Raw genomic sequence first — 16,230 nt, 5'->3', positions numbered from 1 at the left:
CACTTTGTGTCATAGTAGGAACACATGACAGAGAAGGGTTATTCACCTCGTGGTGACTGAGAAGAACTGCAGTCTCAATATCCTCTTCAAAAGCACATGCCCCAACTTCAAGGCCTCACTAGGTCTCATTTTCTGAAGGTTCCACTATCTCCCAATAGTGACATGGACTGGGCACCAAACCTTCAACACATGGACCTTTAGGGGACATTCAAGATCCAAATTATAGATAGTACTCACTAACTAATTTAATGATTTTTTTTTTTTAGTTGGGTCCTTAGATTTTTCTACATACAAAATCATAACATGCAAATAGAGATAATTTTGCTTTCTTCTTTCTAATCTTGATATACCCTTAATTTTTTAAATCTTTTTTTTCCTTTCATTATTTGCTGTAAAATAGTGTTCTTTAAAGGATAGTTCTTTTACTGTTGGTAATATATCAGCTAACGGTATGTTGCACATAAATGAACATTTTTTACTTTGTAAATACTTACACCTTAATGTCTATTAATGTTATTCTCATGGATATTAGAAAAAATATGATTAGCACTTCTGCCTCACAATTGTCTGATGTCTGCTCAAATGTCACTTTATCAGAGTCTTGTTCTCTGAATATCATATTTCAAATACCACGCTCTCTTCATTCTCTGTCTTTCTCCCTGGCTTCATTTTTTTCTTCATACCACTTATCATCACCTTATATATTATACACAAAATACACTTATGTATCATACACGTGGGATGCACGCATGTTTTTTGTCTACTTCTCCCTACTAGGATGTGAGCTTTACAGGGGCAGAGAACTTGTTTTATTTTTGCTGGATTACCATTTACCTTGGACATAGTTGCTCACTAAATATTTGTTGAATGAATGAATGGGTCATTGTTTTGAACAAGGCTAACTTGAAAAGAAAAAAAGATTAGTTTCTAGTTTATCCACAAAAGATTTTAAATAAATAGTAGGAAAGAGGTATACAAATGTGGCAAAACCCATAAATGCTGTCTGTAGTAACAGAAGTTTGGGAAACTCTAATGTAAGGAGAGGTGGGATGGAGAAGATTTTTGTTTTGTTTTGTTTTGTCTTTAAATCATTTTCTGTGAGGTGATAAATTATCTGTTAGCTCATAGACTTCCCTACCCTGGCCAGGGGTCTCTTGAGACTCTCAAGCTGTAACACATGTAGTTAAACATATGTGGGAAAGTGGTTTCTACCACCTGCCACAGAAACCTTTTTGGCAGTTTTGGAGGTCATCTGGAAGATGTTTGAGGTGCTTTGGGTTGCCCGTGGAAACTTGGCTTACAGACCTTGTCTTCTTTGCAGGGCTCTGGGTTTGCAGAGAGCCGAAATGACCATGACTGCCAACAAGAATTCCAGCATCACCCATGGAGCTGGAGGCACTAAGGCCCCTCGGGAGACTCTGAGCAGGTGGGTAGGGGAGCATTGTTGGAGGAGGGAATCAAAGGTCGGCCAAATGGTCTGAATCCTGGGGAGGATCCCTTCCAAAATGTTAATAGTGATCATTATGACTCTGACAATCCTCTGGTGATCGTCTGACCATTAGCCAGGAATCTCCAATGTTTATGCTGATTTCTAATTCTGTACGTCTCCATAAAAGATAGCAAACAGTAACTCTAAAGCAAGCATTGCGTTGTGCTGTTGGAACCCCTAGCCATTCCAGGGATGTCTCACCAAGAAACAGCTGATGTTCTTCTATATGTAACCTTTTCCTAAGGTGGGTAACTTGGGTCCTGAGCTGGGCTGCACTGCGGTGAAAGGGGCTGTCCCACTAGTGTAGAGCAGGAAGGCAGTTAGATATATTTGGCATATTAACACAAGTTCTAAGCTGAAGTCTAGGCTCCATAAGAATTTAGGCTGGGCTGCAAAGTAAACAGCTTTGGGGATTTCAGTCAATGTTAGGTATAATACACTTTCCTGGTTTTGTCCTCTTTAAAAATGGGAATGTAAGTCTGTATTTAAAAAAAAAAAAAAAGCTGGGATTTTGGAATACTGTAGAGCTGGGTTCAAATCCAAGCTGTAACTGCTTAACAAATAGTGAGATCTCAGAACATTTTCCTGGGCCCTCTGAAATCTTAGTTACCTCATCTCTGAAATTACAGTGATAGTACTTGTTTCACACAGAGGTGCTGTGAGGATTAAATGAGATAATATTTGTCAGTGCTTAGCACAGTGGCTGGCATAAGCCACTGGGTGAATGTTAGCTCTCTCCCTATGTTAGATTAAAGCTTCCAGAACTGGCAGATAGATGTACAGTGTTCTCACCAGGGCTTCTCATGTCTTGGCCAAGACTGTGTGTGGTAGTGTCCTAGGAGAACCTCCAGGCTGTTTTATTACAGCCACACAGGTTTTCACAGCCCCTTCTGCTGGATCTCAGGTGGGCAGATTTGGCTGTGAACCCCTAGTCACTGGGATAGGTATCTGTGAGAATGCTCAGCTGTGGTTGGACAGGGCTAGCTCCTTCCTCCATTTCTGGGCTATGCAGCGCTAAGCTGAGCTCAATGGGGTGAGGTGCCTCGGGTCTAGCCAGAGGTGGAAGTAGAGGTTCAGGTCACTTAGAACTAGTGTCCAGATGTGGTTGGTTAAGTAGGACGCAGGTTGTAGCTCCTAGGTAGTGCCTGACATAATGAGGCAGGGGTTCCCTATACCATACTTGGTATGGTAGATACAGTGTGATGAACTATGTCAACCACACAAGGGATTGGTGGGCTCTGTCTTGTTAGGTATGTCAGAGCTAGGGACTTAGCCAAACAAATTTAGAATCTGCAGAAAGCCTGGTTAGAGCCAGTCTTCTGTAGTCTTATAGGACAGAAACAAGTCTAGATATCAGTTTATGCCTCCCATTGCCTGCTTCTGGGAATCACTTTGCTGGGTTCTTAACAGTCTGATGGCAGGCTAGAGGTAGAATGACTGCCTATCAAGTACAAGGCCCTGAGTACCACCCCCCCAAGCCCCACCCCCCAAAAAGAAAAAAAAATACTAGCCTGGTAGCTTTTCTTACCATGATTGAGTTGGCCAGTGGATACTGGAAATTAAGATTCCTTTTTTAGAGAGAGATAGGGTCTCTCTTTGTAGCCCAGGCTGGCCTTATCCTCCTGAGTGCTAGGAGTACAGGCATGTGCCACCACTCCTGGCCCCATTTTTTTTTTTTTTAATGTCAGGCTATGATCACATGTGTGGGTGAAATAAACACATGTGGTCCTACAGTGCTATTCTTAATTTTAAAGAAATAGTGTATTTAGAAATTTACTTGGAGATTAACTGTACCTAACAGCCTTTAAATATTCATTTTTTTCTTTGAATTTCTATCATGCCGGGTGGAGGGGAGGAGGACATGTGCAGTATTTACATTAAGTTGCAAAGCAGACTCAGGACTGCTGAAGGGTTCCCCAGTTTATTTGGAATACACACCTACATGTTTCTAAATGTTTTTAGAAATTGCTCTTCCTTTAGCTTCCCAGCATGCTTGCCATCAAAACACATTGCATGGTGTTTGTAAATGTCTGAGCTTCAGATGTGCCCTAAAAAAATCTCTCCATACTCCCTTCTAAATCTTTGCTTCCTTCCTGCCATATTTTTGGTTCTCTCCCTCTCTCCCTACCTCCCTTCCTGTGAACCTGGCTTTTGGCATGGAGTTGCAGGCCTCTGTGGCTAGCTATACCCTTCTCCCAGAGGCCAGCCCTGGACTGTACATGTTCTTTAGACCTTGTGATCTGGTAGTTTCTCTGGCTGCCTTCACACCAGCCACAATCTGGGTGTATTATTTGGGCTGGGTAAAGCAAGAGATCACTGGTTCATTTAGGAAATTACGGTTGGTGAACTCTGAGGGCTCTCCTAGGTGCCAGGCTCTGTGCTGTACACTGGGAAACAAAGAAGGATGCCCTGTTCCCTCTCTGAGGTGTTTATAACATGAATCGGTGATCTTGGAACCTGAATATCTTAGTCTGACCTTTCAACAGATGTTTGGCAGTGACCTGAGGCCCTTTTTAAAAAATCACTGCCAGCCCAGGAATCCAAGGAAGGGTAGACAAGGCACCTTGGTGTGGCCAGAAGTTTGGTTGGGGAAGGCAGGGTGCTGGGGCCTTACAAAGTTCAGTCTTTGACCCCTGCCTACTTTGGGAACTTCCGTATCATCCCATGAAGGCAGTGGAGCCCAGTGGTACTGAAGCATTTGTATCTAGCTTTGGGTAAAGGAGGAGCTCTGGGCATGGGAAACTGGTGGGGATGGGCAGATAAGACCCCGTTGAACCGTCCAGATAGGTATTTGGAAGGATCTGTCCTTGGTTTGCATAAGATTGCACTTGGTGCTACCACCAAACCAGTCTGGTTTAAAGATCCTGGATTCCATTCTCTAGGTTTTTACAGGTGTTTTGCTTATTCATTCCCTGTCTTTTCCTTTGCAGTGAGGCCTTCATTTGGCAGGAACCTATAGGAGGAGAATCTATACTAGGAGGAACCTAGTATAGGAGGAACCTATACATGGTAAAAGCCTATACTAGGGCTTGAACTCAGGACCTAGGCTTTACCATTGGCGCCACTTCCCTGGCCCTTTCTTGCTTTAAGTTATTTTTCAGTAGGGCCTTTTTTCCCAGACCAGCCTCAGACCTCAATCGTCCTACCTACAACAGCCTCTCACGTAGCTGGGGTCACCACCATGCCTGGCTTATTGACTGAGATGTAATCTGGGAAACTTTTCCTGCCCCAGGGATGGCCTTGAACCACAATCCTCCTGATCTCTGCTTCCCAAGTAGCAGGACTATGGGCGTGAGCCACCGTGCTTAGATAAGCCTTTTTTTTTGACCATGTTTTCTTCTTGGCTGTGTCTTGGTCTTCTGGAACAGATTTCTTCTGTCTCTTTGAGGCCAAATAAGTCACTGCTTCACCCTTACCTGCAAGATACACCCTCCCTATAAACTGTTCCTGTTCCAGATCTAGGGGCGTGGGGGAGGGGGCTCTCAAAATTCCTCTGAATTCTACAGTTAAGGCTTTATTGTCTTGGCACCAATGACCTGGGTGGGACTGGAAGCAACTGGGTGACTTGCAGACAAGGAAGTGTTATATTTAGAGCTAATTCAACTGCCTTGATGGGGTGAACTTGGCCACTTGTTCTCAGGAGATTTCACTTGCACAGTAAGACCTGGCAGGCAACTAGCACTCTTCTCAGAAGAGCTAGCATGCCCGTAGGTTTCCTTGACAGCTTCCTCACTCTAGCACCTGGATCATTGCAACTTGGAAATTCAGGTTGTCAATCTCATGCTTGGGAACCTTGCTTCTGGTTGTAGGTGCAGGAAATCTGGGTGTTCTGTAAGAATGTAGACTTCTTGAGGGCAAGGATTTTGGCTTTTTTCTGTGTTCCCAGAGCCTGAAACTATGTCTAGCATGTAGAAGACATTACCTATTTGTGGATCACTTGACTAGGTGACTGGGAGGGCAGCCTCTTACAGAGCATAGTTGCAAGTCCTGTAGTATCTTCCTGGATGAGTCTTCTGAGCATTGGACTCTCTTAGAAAAACAAAAGCTTAAAAAAGGTCTTAGAGTTAATTTGATCTAACCCACTTGATTTACACATTGGGAAACTGAGGCACAGAAAAACAGGAAGTATTCCCCAAAGATACAGAGCTAATGGGAGGAAGAACTCAAGCCCACCTCTTTTGATCCTTGCGTTACTTTTACTACACCATTAAATTTACATCCCTGTAAGTATTACCTGCATAGCCCTGCTCAGAACCTATTGCCATACATGATAAGTCCAAGCTTAGCCTGGTTTACAAGGCTTCCCGTCATCTGGTACCTGTCTTTATTTCTACCCTTATCCTTTGCTTACTTTTCTACCAATCTCGTTGTAAGTGCTCTTTCTTTTCCGCACCACTCGGCTAGGAAGGATCCTCCTCCCCTCTGCATTCACTCTTGGAACCCTTGGTTTGGAGCCTCCAAGTGCATTTATCATAAAGTACCCACGTGACTATGTGAATTTCCCCCAACCCCCACTCAGTCAGAACTCTTTGGAGCCCCAGCACATACTCTGTTGGAGTGTTTTGGGGGGGATCTTAGGATTCATCTGGCTAAGTTACTTAAGTTACATATGAGGGCCTAAAGCCCACCCGGCTAATTGGCATTGAAACCATAATTTAAACTCATGTCTGCAGATTTCTGTGCAAAGAGAGGCCTCCACTTGTGATATGGTGAAAACTGGAAATGTCTTCAAGTCCCATTGCCAAAATGGATATAGATTTGAACCCTGTGCCTTGGATTTCAGGAAAAGAGTAAGAAGTTGCAGAGAAGAAAAACCTGAGAGTAGTGGCTGTGGGTAAAAGATAGTGTTGCAAAGCCTGTCCTGACCTGGCCAATAGCAGTCATTTATTTTGCTTACAAATTGCAATTTGCATAGAGCTTATCTGTATTCCTTGAGTGTCAGTTAAGGTGGTTTGAAGGTTGGCGGTGACTCAGTGGCTTAGGGGCTCACACATAGGACCATTGATGGCAGTAAGCTAGGCCCTCAGCATGGGAATACCTGTATACTTTCATGTGGCCACTACATTTGGCTTCATGCTTTTTTACAGCATGATAACCTGGGTACCAAGAGTAAGCATCTCAAGACAACAAAGTAGAAATGGTTTGTATTTTATGACTTGGCCTCAGAAATCACACGCTGTCTCTTCTTTTTTCCCTGAGGTGCTGAGGATTGAACCCAGGGCCTTATACATGCTAGGCAAGCACTCTATCACTGAGCTATATCCCAGGCCCGCATAGTATCTTTCCTATTGAACTGCATTGATAAAGGCTGTAACAGAGAGCAGCCTAAGTTCAAGGGAAGGAAAGATAGTTCCCACCACTTGAGGAGAGTAATACTAATGCTTCATTGTAACTAGGATATGTGAGACAGAAGAACATTGTGATTACTGTCTGTGGAAAATAAAGTCACAATTCACATTCTTCCTAGATGCAAAATATACTCAATCTTTCCCCTAAGATTCAGTTCTCATCATATTAGTGACATTGGCTCAGAGTCTAGAATCTTTCCATCAAAATTATGACTGGGTATAAATGAGACTTTTTGGGTGCAGTTCCTTTGAGTGGGTAGCTTCTTGAGTACTAGTCTTCTTGCTGTTTCTCTCCCTCTCCCTCTCTCTCTCTCTTTCTCTCCAAATATAGATTATTCTTTTCAAAAAGGGGAAAACAAGAGGCTTTCAGCAATCACTGGTCCATTGTAATTCTTATAGTCAGTGGGGCACCTGTTGCTAATTCCTTGATTAGGTCCTGTTGTGCTACCTGGGAATCATTTACCTTGTCCCTACCTCTCCCCTTTGGGTTTCTGGTTCTGCCCTCCAAGTTATCCTTCCTTTTTTTATAAAAAGAAGTTCATTCTTATAGGTGAATCATTTTCTCTATAATATGTCAAGGGTTCAAAGTTTCCTTTCATTTTGTACTGTATCTGGTCTTATCAGTGCAAGCTGATAACACTTCTTTAAAAAATCTCATGAGTTTCTTACAAATTAATCAGCAATCCATTGTAGCAGACAGAAAGCACAGTACAAGTCACTTGGAGGTAAAGCCTCTCTACTTTGGGTTTCCTGTGGGATTGCTGTGAAACAACAGTTTTTAAGAGTTTTCTCATTTACACACACACATATATAATATATATATTCAGTAAAGCTACCACCACAGTCTGGAAGCCATTTCTTAATAATTTTTTTCCTGCCTCGAGACTGGGAATGAAGAGCAGCTTTATTTTCTGACCCACAAGCCCTTTTTTCATTTATGTATCCTTTGAGTTTTGCTTAAAAACTGACTAGTTCCTTTTTGAGCTCATCTCTTTTTCTCTTTGACTACTGTCAGCTAGAAGTCAGATGGCACTTTCAGCACATTGCCTGCAAATTTCCTTAGCTAGTTTATCAAATTTACTAGCTATACATCTTACTTTCCATGTCATTATAGGTGACAGAATCACCAAACTTTTCAACACAGTAAGCACCTGTGTCTGTTAAGGCTTATTGACAGACCAAAAGCCAATGTTTTAGAATTTTGTTTTAGTAGTAAACTTCTTACAGGTACCAAAAGCTGTCCAGTTATCCACTGCTACTTAATAGTATAAAGCAACATTATATCATGCTTCTAAACTTTATGGATTAGGAATTCAAATAGAGCACTGCAGGTATGGGTTGCCCCTGTTCCATAATGTCTGGGACCTTGTTAAAAAGACTTTAAGGCTTGGGGTGATTCAGTGGTCAGGAGTGCTATCACTTGCTGATGTCTTAACTCACGCTGGCTGTTGCTGGGACTTTCCTGGAGACTTTGAGCCAGAACACCTGCATGTGCCTCTCCATTTGGTTTGGCTTTGTTCATGGCGTGGGAGATAGGAATTAGAAGCTGCTAATTTCTTGAGGCCTGAGCCTGACAGGTGACACAGTATTATTTCTTCTGCATGCTATTGGCCAAGTAGTTTCACAGACCAGATTCACGAAGACAGTCATTTTGACACAAGAAAATATATCAAAGAATTTGGGGACCATGTTTTAAAGCCCTCACAAGTACCTTTGGTGTGGTTTCCTGGACCTGGACTTCTGTCCCTCTTGTATTTGCATAATACCTGGCTCTGGTTTATATAGCAGTTCAATTCATACTGGACTAGGGTATCAGGGATTTTCCCAAAAGGCATGTGTAGCCTTAGGAGTCCTTCGATGTTATGAACGCCCTCTCTATGTTCTTTGCTATTTCTTCATAGAGAACTTGGGATTGTTACCCGGAGAAGAGCTCACCAATCCTCTTTTGTGCTTCCTTGGAAATCAGTGGGATGGGGTAGGGGGCAGACAGATATGACTTTAGTAGAGTCTTAGATATGCTTTCTGAAAGTAAAAAGGCAACTCAATTTATGCATAGATCCCACTCTTTCTCTCTGCTTAGCCTGACAAGTTGTGATTGACCTTACAAGTCTTTGTAGATGATGGTCTGGATATAGCCCCACTTGGAGGCTGAGGCTACCCTTGACCCCATTGAGGATTCCTAGCTATTTGAGATGAGATTGCGTTGGAAGCGGAAGAGCCAGAATGTGAGTGTCACCCTGTCCTTTAGCTTTTTATTGGATGTCAGCAGGAGTTACTAGGTGAGTCCCTTTTCTGGGCTGGGGAACAAACTGCTGGTCTTGATGATAGGACTCAGGCTGCCTTTCTCCATTTTCTCCTCGTCTGTCCTCAGAGTGTGGCCCCGGGGTAGCACAGTTAGAGTGCCATCCTGAGTCGGGGCAGTCACTGCTGATGTGTGTTGAGCCCCCTGAAGTTGAGCAGCCCTCGAATGGTGAATGACCAACTGCAAGGCAGTTTTGTTTGAAGCAGGCTAGACACCTGTTTAGTACTGATGAAAGCTTATCAGAAGCTGAGTCCCTGCAGGCAGACGCACTTTCTAGCACCCATACGTAACCTGGTCCCTCTGGAGTCCTTGGACTCTTTCCTCAGTGGCTCCAACTTGCTCCTTTCCTAACACTAAACAGTTGTAGTAGCCTGGTGACTGCAACAGGACTACAATAGAAAGCAAGCAAGCAAGTTTGAACATGTTACATTCAGAACTTCCTTGTCATCAAGGGCTGCAGGTAGCCGTCCCTCCAGAAAGTCCCTTGGTGCTCTTGACAATATGTGGAGCATCCTTTAGCACAAATGCTTCCTGCCATGCTGCTTGAGAGGGCCCAGGGTGCACACTAATCCCGGGGTTAGGTCATGCTCATACTAGAGGGAGTATTTTGCACATTAACTCCAATTTCTGCCTGTGTATGCAAGTGCGTGTGCACACACGTACACACTTGCTTTTCCTGTAAGCATACCTTCTTTTTTCATACCTTTTGTATCCTACTTACTTGTTTTGTACATTTGTTTCTCCATATGTGTATTTATAGTTTTCTGTTTCTTTTAAATTTCCTGTTCCCCCTTTCTTTTATCTGTTTGTCTTACTCTCTGTCTTCTGAAAATGTGCTTTTGGGTAGTTGTATGCTGTGGTGTTGGCATTTATGCCTGTGCTGGGCAGCAGAACTGGCTGCCCCTGACAAGCTGTGGCATACCAGGTACCAGGTCCACAGTGGCCGCTTCCCCAGGGCCTCTGGGGTTGTAGAACAGAGTGAGAGATGATATGAGCAGAGTCTTGGCTATCAGCTAGCTCCTGCTTTGTATTTACTTTGTTTTATAACTTCTTTTACTAGTATGGAATTTTATGGTGTTCACTTTTTAAATTGGCATAATCTTAGTCATGCAGCTAATGTCTGAGGATGCAATTTCCCCTATTTTATGAAGAAAATTGGGGTTCAGAGAATAAAGGTGACTTACTCATGAGCACACCTAGGAAGTGGCAGAATAAGACCCAGATCTATCTCTAGGCTGTTGGTCTGATGTATAATTTTTGCCTTGTGGGAGAGGGCTTTGGGGGTTGATAGCCGTGCTGGCTAAATGTTTTGGGATTTTTTTTCCCTTTGGCAGTACTGAGGTTTGAACTCGGGGCCTCACACTTGCTAGGCAGGAACTCTACCACTTGAACCATGCCCTCAGCTTTTTGCTTTTAGTTATTTTTTGGATTAGGGTCTCACATTTTTGCCTTGGGTCATTACCCTCCTACCTATGCCTTCTGTGTAGCTGGGACCATAAACCCAGCTTGTTGGTTGAGATGAAGATCTTACTAATTTTTTTCCCAGGCTGGCCTTGAACCATGATCCTCCCAAACTCTGCCTCCTGAGTAGCTGAGATCACAGATGCGAGTGAGCCACTGTGCCTGGCTGGCTAAATGTTTTCTGTATCTTTCTGTGCTGTACTTCAGATCATATAGCATAAAGAGAGAGACAAGGAAGCCTATAGACAATTATCTGTACAGTCATCAAGGAAACCTAGCTTTTTACTGTTTATTTTATCGTTCAGTCAACAAAAATGTATTAATTACTACTCAATTTTAGGTACAATGCCAAGTATAGAGAATATCAAGATTAATAAGATACTGTCACCAACTTCAAGTAGGTCCACTCATAGTCTAGTTAAGAAGACAAGAGAGGAAACAGTATATGGTTATACACATAGAATTTTCCCAAAATTGGCCAACTGCATCTGCATGATGGGGGTAGGGTGAGAAAAATCTAGGAGTTTGATGTGTCTATGGATGGGATGTAGGATTGGTGTAGAGGGAAAAACAGTGTGAAATGATGAAGGGAAATGTAGGTAGGAACCATATCTTGGGGGCCTTGTCAGCCATGCCAATGAACTTGCAATTTATTCTGAAGAAAGTGGAGAGTTTTAATCAGTTCTGCATTTTGTCAGAAGATGAAAGGATGGACTGCAATGGGTTTATGACTGAAGGCAGAGAGAAGTTATGAGACTGTTTTCAGTCTCATAGATAATATTTGAACTAAGGAAGATGCAGTAATAGTGGGAATAGATGAGGAGGAACAGATCTGAGATGTGTTAGGAGCAGAATTGACAGGACTTAGAAGTCCTGTGTTGGGGGTTGGTGTGTTGGGGGTTGGGGCTGGATCTAAATGCTGAGGTAGGGGGTGCTGAAGGGGTCCCTGAGAATACATGCAGCAATAAAGCCTGGGATGAAAGAAATATAAAGCACCCATCTCAGGTGTACTGCAGTCTAAGGCCACCCTTTTAGGTGGGCATTGAGCGCCCACCTCCCTCCAAGCCTGCCATGGCCATCCCTTCTGCCATCAGTGTGCCCTCAGTGTCTCACACTGACAATGCTTTTGTTTCTTATTGGATCATTCCTGTCAACATTTAAGCATGCTATACTATCTCCTAGCCCAAATAGCAATACTTTTAATTAGCTCCACCTACCACCCCATTTTCTTTTTTCCTTTCTTATGAAAACTGGGTTAAATGAACTCTCCTTCACTTCTATTCTCTCTCTACTTCTTCTCTTCTCTTGTTTTCTTGAATTCCTTCCAGCTAGGCTTCCCTTCCTACCTCTGTAGGAGAACCTCTCTTTCCAAGGTCACAATGAATTCCATGTTGTCAAGATCAATGATCATTTTTCAGTGTTTATCTTGCTCAATTTTTGGAAGATTGGACTCTGTGGATCACTCCCTATTTCTTAAATGCTGAAGAACATTGCTCTTCATGGTTGTCTTCTTTCCATACTAAATGCTCTTCTTAATCTCCTTTGCTAGTTCCTTTTTCTGCCCTTGAAACACTGGAAATCCCAGGACTCAGTTCTTGGACTTCTCTGGCAATGTTTACACCCTAGATAATCTCATTTAGTCATGTAGTCTAAAATAGTATCTATATACTACAAATGACTCCAAAATTGAAATGTATAACCATTTTACCAGGTGCCCAGGCCAAAAAATCTTGATGTCATCCTTGAGGGGTCTCTCATACCCCTCATCTAGCTCATCAGCAAATACTACTGGCCCAGCTCTCAAAATATATTCATTTCTGCTGCTACTGTTGTAATCCAAGCCATCCTATATCTTGTCTGGATTGTTGCAGTGGTCTTCTAAATAGTCTCTCTGAGGCTGTCCTTGCAGTTCCTTTTTCTGCCCTTGAAACACTGGAAATCCCAGGACTCAGTTCTTGGACTTCTCTGGCAATGTTTACACCCTAGATAATCTCATTTAGTCATGTAGTCTAAAATAGTATCTATATACTACGAATGACTCCAAAATTGAAATGTATAACCATTTTACCAGGTGCCCAGGCCAAAAAATCTTGATGTCATCCTTGAGGGGTCTCTCATACCCCTCATCTAGCTCATCAGCAAATACTACTGGCCCAGCTCTCAAAATATATTCATTTCTGCTGCTACTGTTGTAATCCAAGCCATCCTATATCTTGTCTGGATTGTTGCAGTGGTCTTCTAAATAGTCTCTCTGAGGCTGTCCTTGCACCCCTACACCTCATTCTCTGGTCATGCCACTGCTCTCTCATACCCCTTCTGGAGTTTCCTTCTTTTTTTGGAGTCCAAGTCCAGGTATTATTAGTGACTCATGGGATCTTCATGATGTGGACTTGGTGCCTCTCTGCCTAATCTGCAGCCAATTCCTCTTACTTCACTCTGGCTGCGCTGACCTCCTTCTTGCCCCTGTAATACTTTAGAAAAGCGTGCCTTTGTCTTGAGCTTTTCCCCAGAGTACTCTTTCTGCCTCGAACATTCTTCCCCTGGATAAACACATTGTTCACTTCCTTCAGGTTGTGTTCACTTGTTCCCTTTGGCAGAATGACTTTCCCTGACCTCCCTGTATAAAAGAGTAGATCATCCTCACTATTAATCTCTCATCCTTTTTACCCTTCTTTATTCATTTGCCTTATAACCGTCTTATAGAGTTGGTTTGTTTATTGTTTAGACAAATAAAGCAACACTGTGTTTCTTCATCCGAATATAAACTATAGAAAAAGAGACTTTATTTCTAGTCTCCGCTGATCCTTAATGCCTAAAATAGTATCTAGAATATACGTGGTGCTCAGTGTGTATTCGTTAAATGGATGAAGATCCAAGGTGTGTCTCAAGTCTGCTGTGGCTGACACATTGTAGTCTGGATGATAGATGCTTCCTTTGTTCTTTGGTTTTAGTTCAGAGAAGGTTAGCAAGGAGCTGTCCTGGGAACCCAGAAAAAGTGAAGCTAGAGACTGTCAGTGGCAGAATGGGAGACCAGATGCCAAAGAAGGGTTGGCTCCAGTGGCTCGCTTCCTGAGACCACCTGGATCCAGGCACTGTCATTCTCTTGGTCATTGTTTCCTCTTGCCAACTGGGGGATAATATCTTACCTTTACTCCCAATCTCAGCTTGAGGGCTAAGAAGCAACTAGAAAAATTGAAACAGAAGCCCAAGAGTGAGCACTCTGTCTTTTTAAAAAAAAATTATTTATTCATTTATTCATACATGCATACATTGTTTAGGCCATCTTCCCCCCACCCCACCCTCCTTGCTTCCAGGCAGAACCTATTCTGCCCTGTTCTCCAATTTTGTTGAAGAGAAGACATAAGCAATAATAAGAAAGACATAGCGTTTTTGCTAGTTTGAGATAAGGATAACTATACAGAGAGATTCCTAGCATTGCTTCCATTGCTTCCCCAATTGATTCATCTCTACCTGACCTCTTCTCTACCTCCTGGTCACTTTCCCATAGTGACTTCTGTCAGTATAAGACTACTTTATTCGCTCCTCTACAGTGGGCACATAAAACATTTTCAAGTTCAGGGTTTCTACCTTTCCCTATTCCTTTTGTATGTGTTCTCCCCTTACTGTGTCCAATAATATTACTGCATTTGTTTTAGGTCTAAAGTCTGCATATGAGAGAGAACATGCAATTTTTGGCTTCCTGAGCCAGGCTAACTTCGCTTAAGATGATGTTCTCCAGTTCCATCTATTTACTTGCGAATGACAAGTTCTCATTCTTCAGCCCTCTCTCTTATTCATGCCAGCAGATGCCACCTGCCATGTAAACTCACTGTCATACAGAGCCAAGCATTCTATTGCCTGGCCCCCATTGTGCCCCTCCCTAAACCTCCCTGCTTTAGATGGCAGATTCTCCTGATCCTTTTCCAGACCTGTGAGCAGGGACCAATAGAGGTGACTTTTCTCACCTCCAATTAAGAATAACCAAAACTGTCCTTTGTGGAACCCAAGCACTCATTTGCTTAGGAGACTGGACTGATGACCTTCTGCATCTATGGTTCTATAAAATTCGTTAGAGAGACCTAAGGCCTCTTGATTGTGAGTAGATTGGGATCTTCCCAGGCTGGAGCCTGGCTCATTGCCCTACCACTGCCTACCCTAGGGAGGGCCAAGGCTTATTCTGTTCACACCTCCTCGCTGAGCAGTCTCTTTGGTCATTAACTTGGCTAGGCACCGAATTTCTCTCATCTGTGCCCATGTACACGTGGGACAGCCCTTGTTTGGCTTGCCCTTTTAAAAACAACTTATGCATGTTGAGGTTTCCTGTTGATTGGGGGCAGCCAGAGGCTATGACCCAACAGGGAATTGTCAGCCAATCCCTGACTCACCCGAGCTCATTTTCCGTGTGTGAGCAAGCAGTGACAGCCGCCTGGCTCAGGGGCAGCTGGCTGCCGTCCTGTGGATGGCATGGCACTCTGGAGCCAGCAAGACTGGATAACCCAGCTTTAAGGGCCACAGCATTATGATCAGGTAGGCCTTGGCCAGGTACAGTATTGGCAAATCCTGTCATCTTTGAACTAACACTGTTTGCAAAGAGTTCTTTAACGTTGAGAGTAGCTACCATATAGATAACTGGAAAAGTTGTGCTGAAGAGGAAGTTTGCTCATGATTCTCTTCAATAACTTCACTCACCTTTACCTTTTCCTGTCATCATTCACTGAGCACTTTACAGATACTGTGTATGACCCTTGACCTAGAAGAAGTCATTAGCAGGGAAGGCAAGGCGGTTCCCTGATCCTTACAAACTCTGTGTTCTAGAGTGGGTTGTGCCCAGTGCCATGGGGGTTTCAGTTGAGCTATGCTTTGGGGCCTAAGGGCTTACAGAGTTGTCAGAGACTACTGCTTACTCTTTAGAGAGGCAACCTAGTATAGTTGTGTCTTGCCTTCACCATGTGCCAGCTGAGTGACCTTGAATGAGATATTTAACCTTTCTAGGCCACGAGTCTTTCAGTAGTAAGATAAAGGTAATAATACACAATTTTACATATAGATTATACATACAGTTTTTGTGAAGATCAAATGAGTTAATCTGTGTAAGAACATTTGTTTGATAATTCTCAGAATTTGCTAAGATCTGCATAGCTGATAACTGTACTCCTCAGGCTGCTCTACCGTGTAACATCACATGTGTCTGCTGGAGGAGACGCCTCTATCATGTGGCAGAACTGCCTAAGGAGTTGGTGTCCCCTGCCCATTGGCTTTCTGACTGAGAAAGTGGAAAGGACTCTTTCTCAAGGGGCCTTCCTAATGTTTTTGAGGCTCTTGGGGATCCTAATTTTGGTAAAGAGCCAAACTGAGGAAGTGGGATTTTTGTATCCGGTAGCTCAGGTCTTAGGGGAGAGAAGGGCTGGTTAAGGGGAAAGATCAAAGGGTTTTAGCATATATATATATTTGGGGATACTTCAGGAAGTAGTTTGCTAGAGTTACCTTGTCCCAGTTCATAAGAGTTGATCCTTAGTGCCTAGTCTCAACTCTGCATTCAGTGATGACACATTGGAAGTCAGCCATAGGAGGATTATTTATACTGTGGAGATTGCCAAATACTACCAATCTGTGCTCTCCAAAGAGCCGGT

General features: G+C 43.1%; 1 protein-coding gene across 11 annotated transcripts in view; it reads left to right on the top strand.

Moving 5' to 3' along the window:
• Positions 1-16,230, top strand: part of Dennd2b (DENN domain containing 2B) — a 152,219-nt gene that overhangs the window by 101,453 nt on the left and 34,536 nt on the right. For all 11 annotated transcript variants that reach the window (XM_020183506.2, XM_020183507.2, XM_074041060.1 and 8 more), the window contains one exon: positions 1,322-1,426. In XM_020183506.2, the coding sequence (XP_020039095.1) occupies positions 1,347-1,426 (80 nt within the window). In that variant the 5' untranslated portion in view covers positions 1,322-1,346. The remainder of the gene's footprint in view (positions 1-1,321; positions 1,427-16,230) is intronic.

This window comes from Castor canadensis, chromosome 1, assembly GCF_047511655.1.
Source record: "Castor canadensis chromosome 1, mCasCan1.hap1v2, whole genome shotgun sequence".
In the NCBI taxonomy this organism is placed as follows: domain Eukaryota; kingdom Metazoa; phylum Chordata; class Mammalia; order Rodentia; family Castoridae; genus Castor; species Castor canadensis.
The sequence above is the reverse complement of the archived record's forward strand: the minus strand, read 5'-3'. Positions and strand labels throughout refer to the sequence as shown.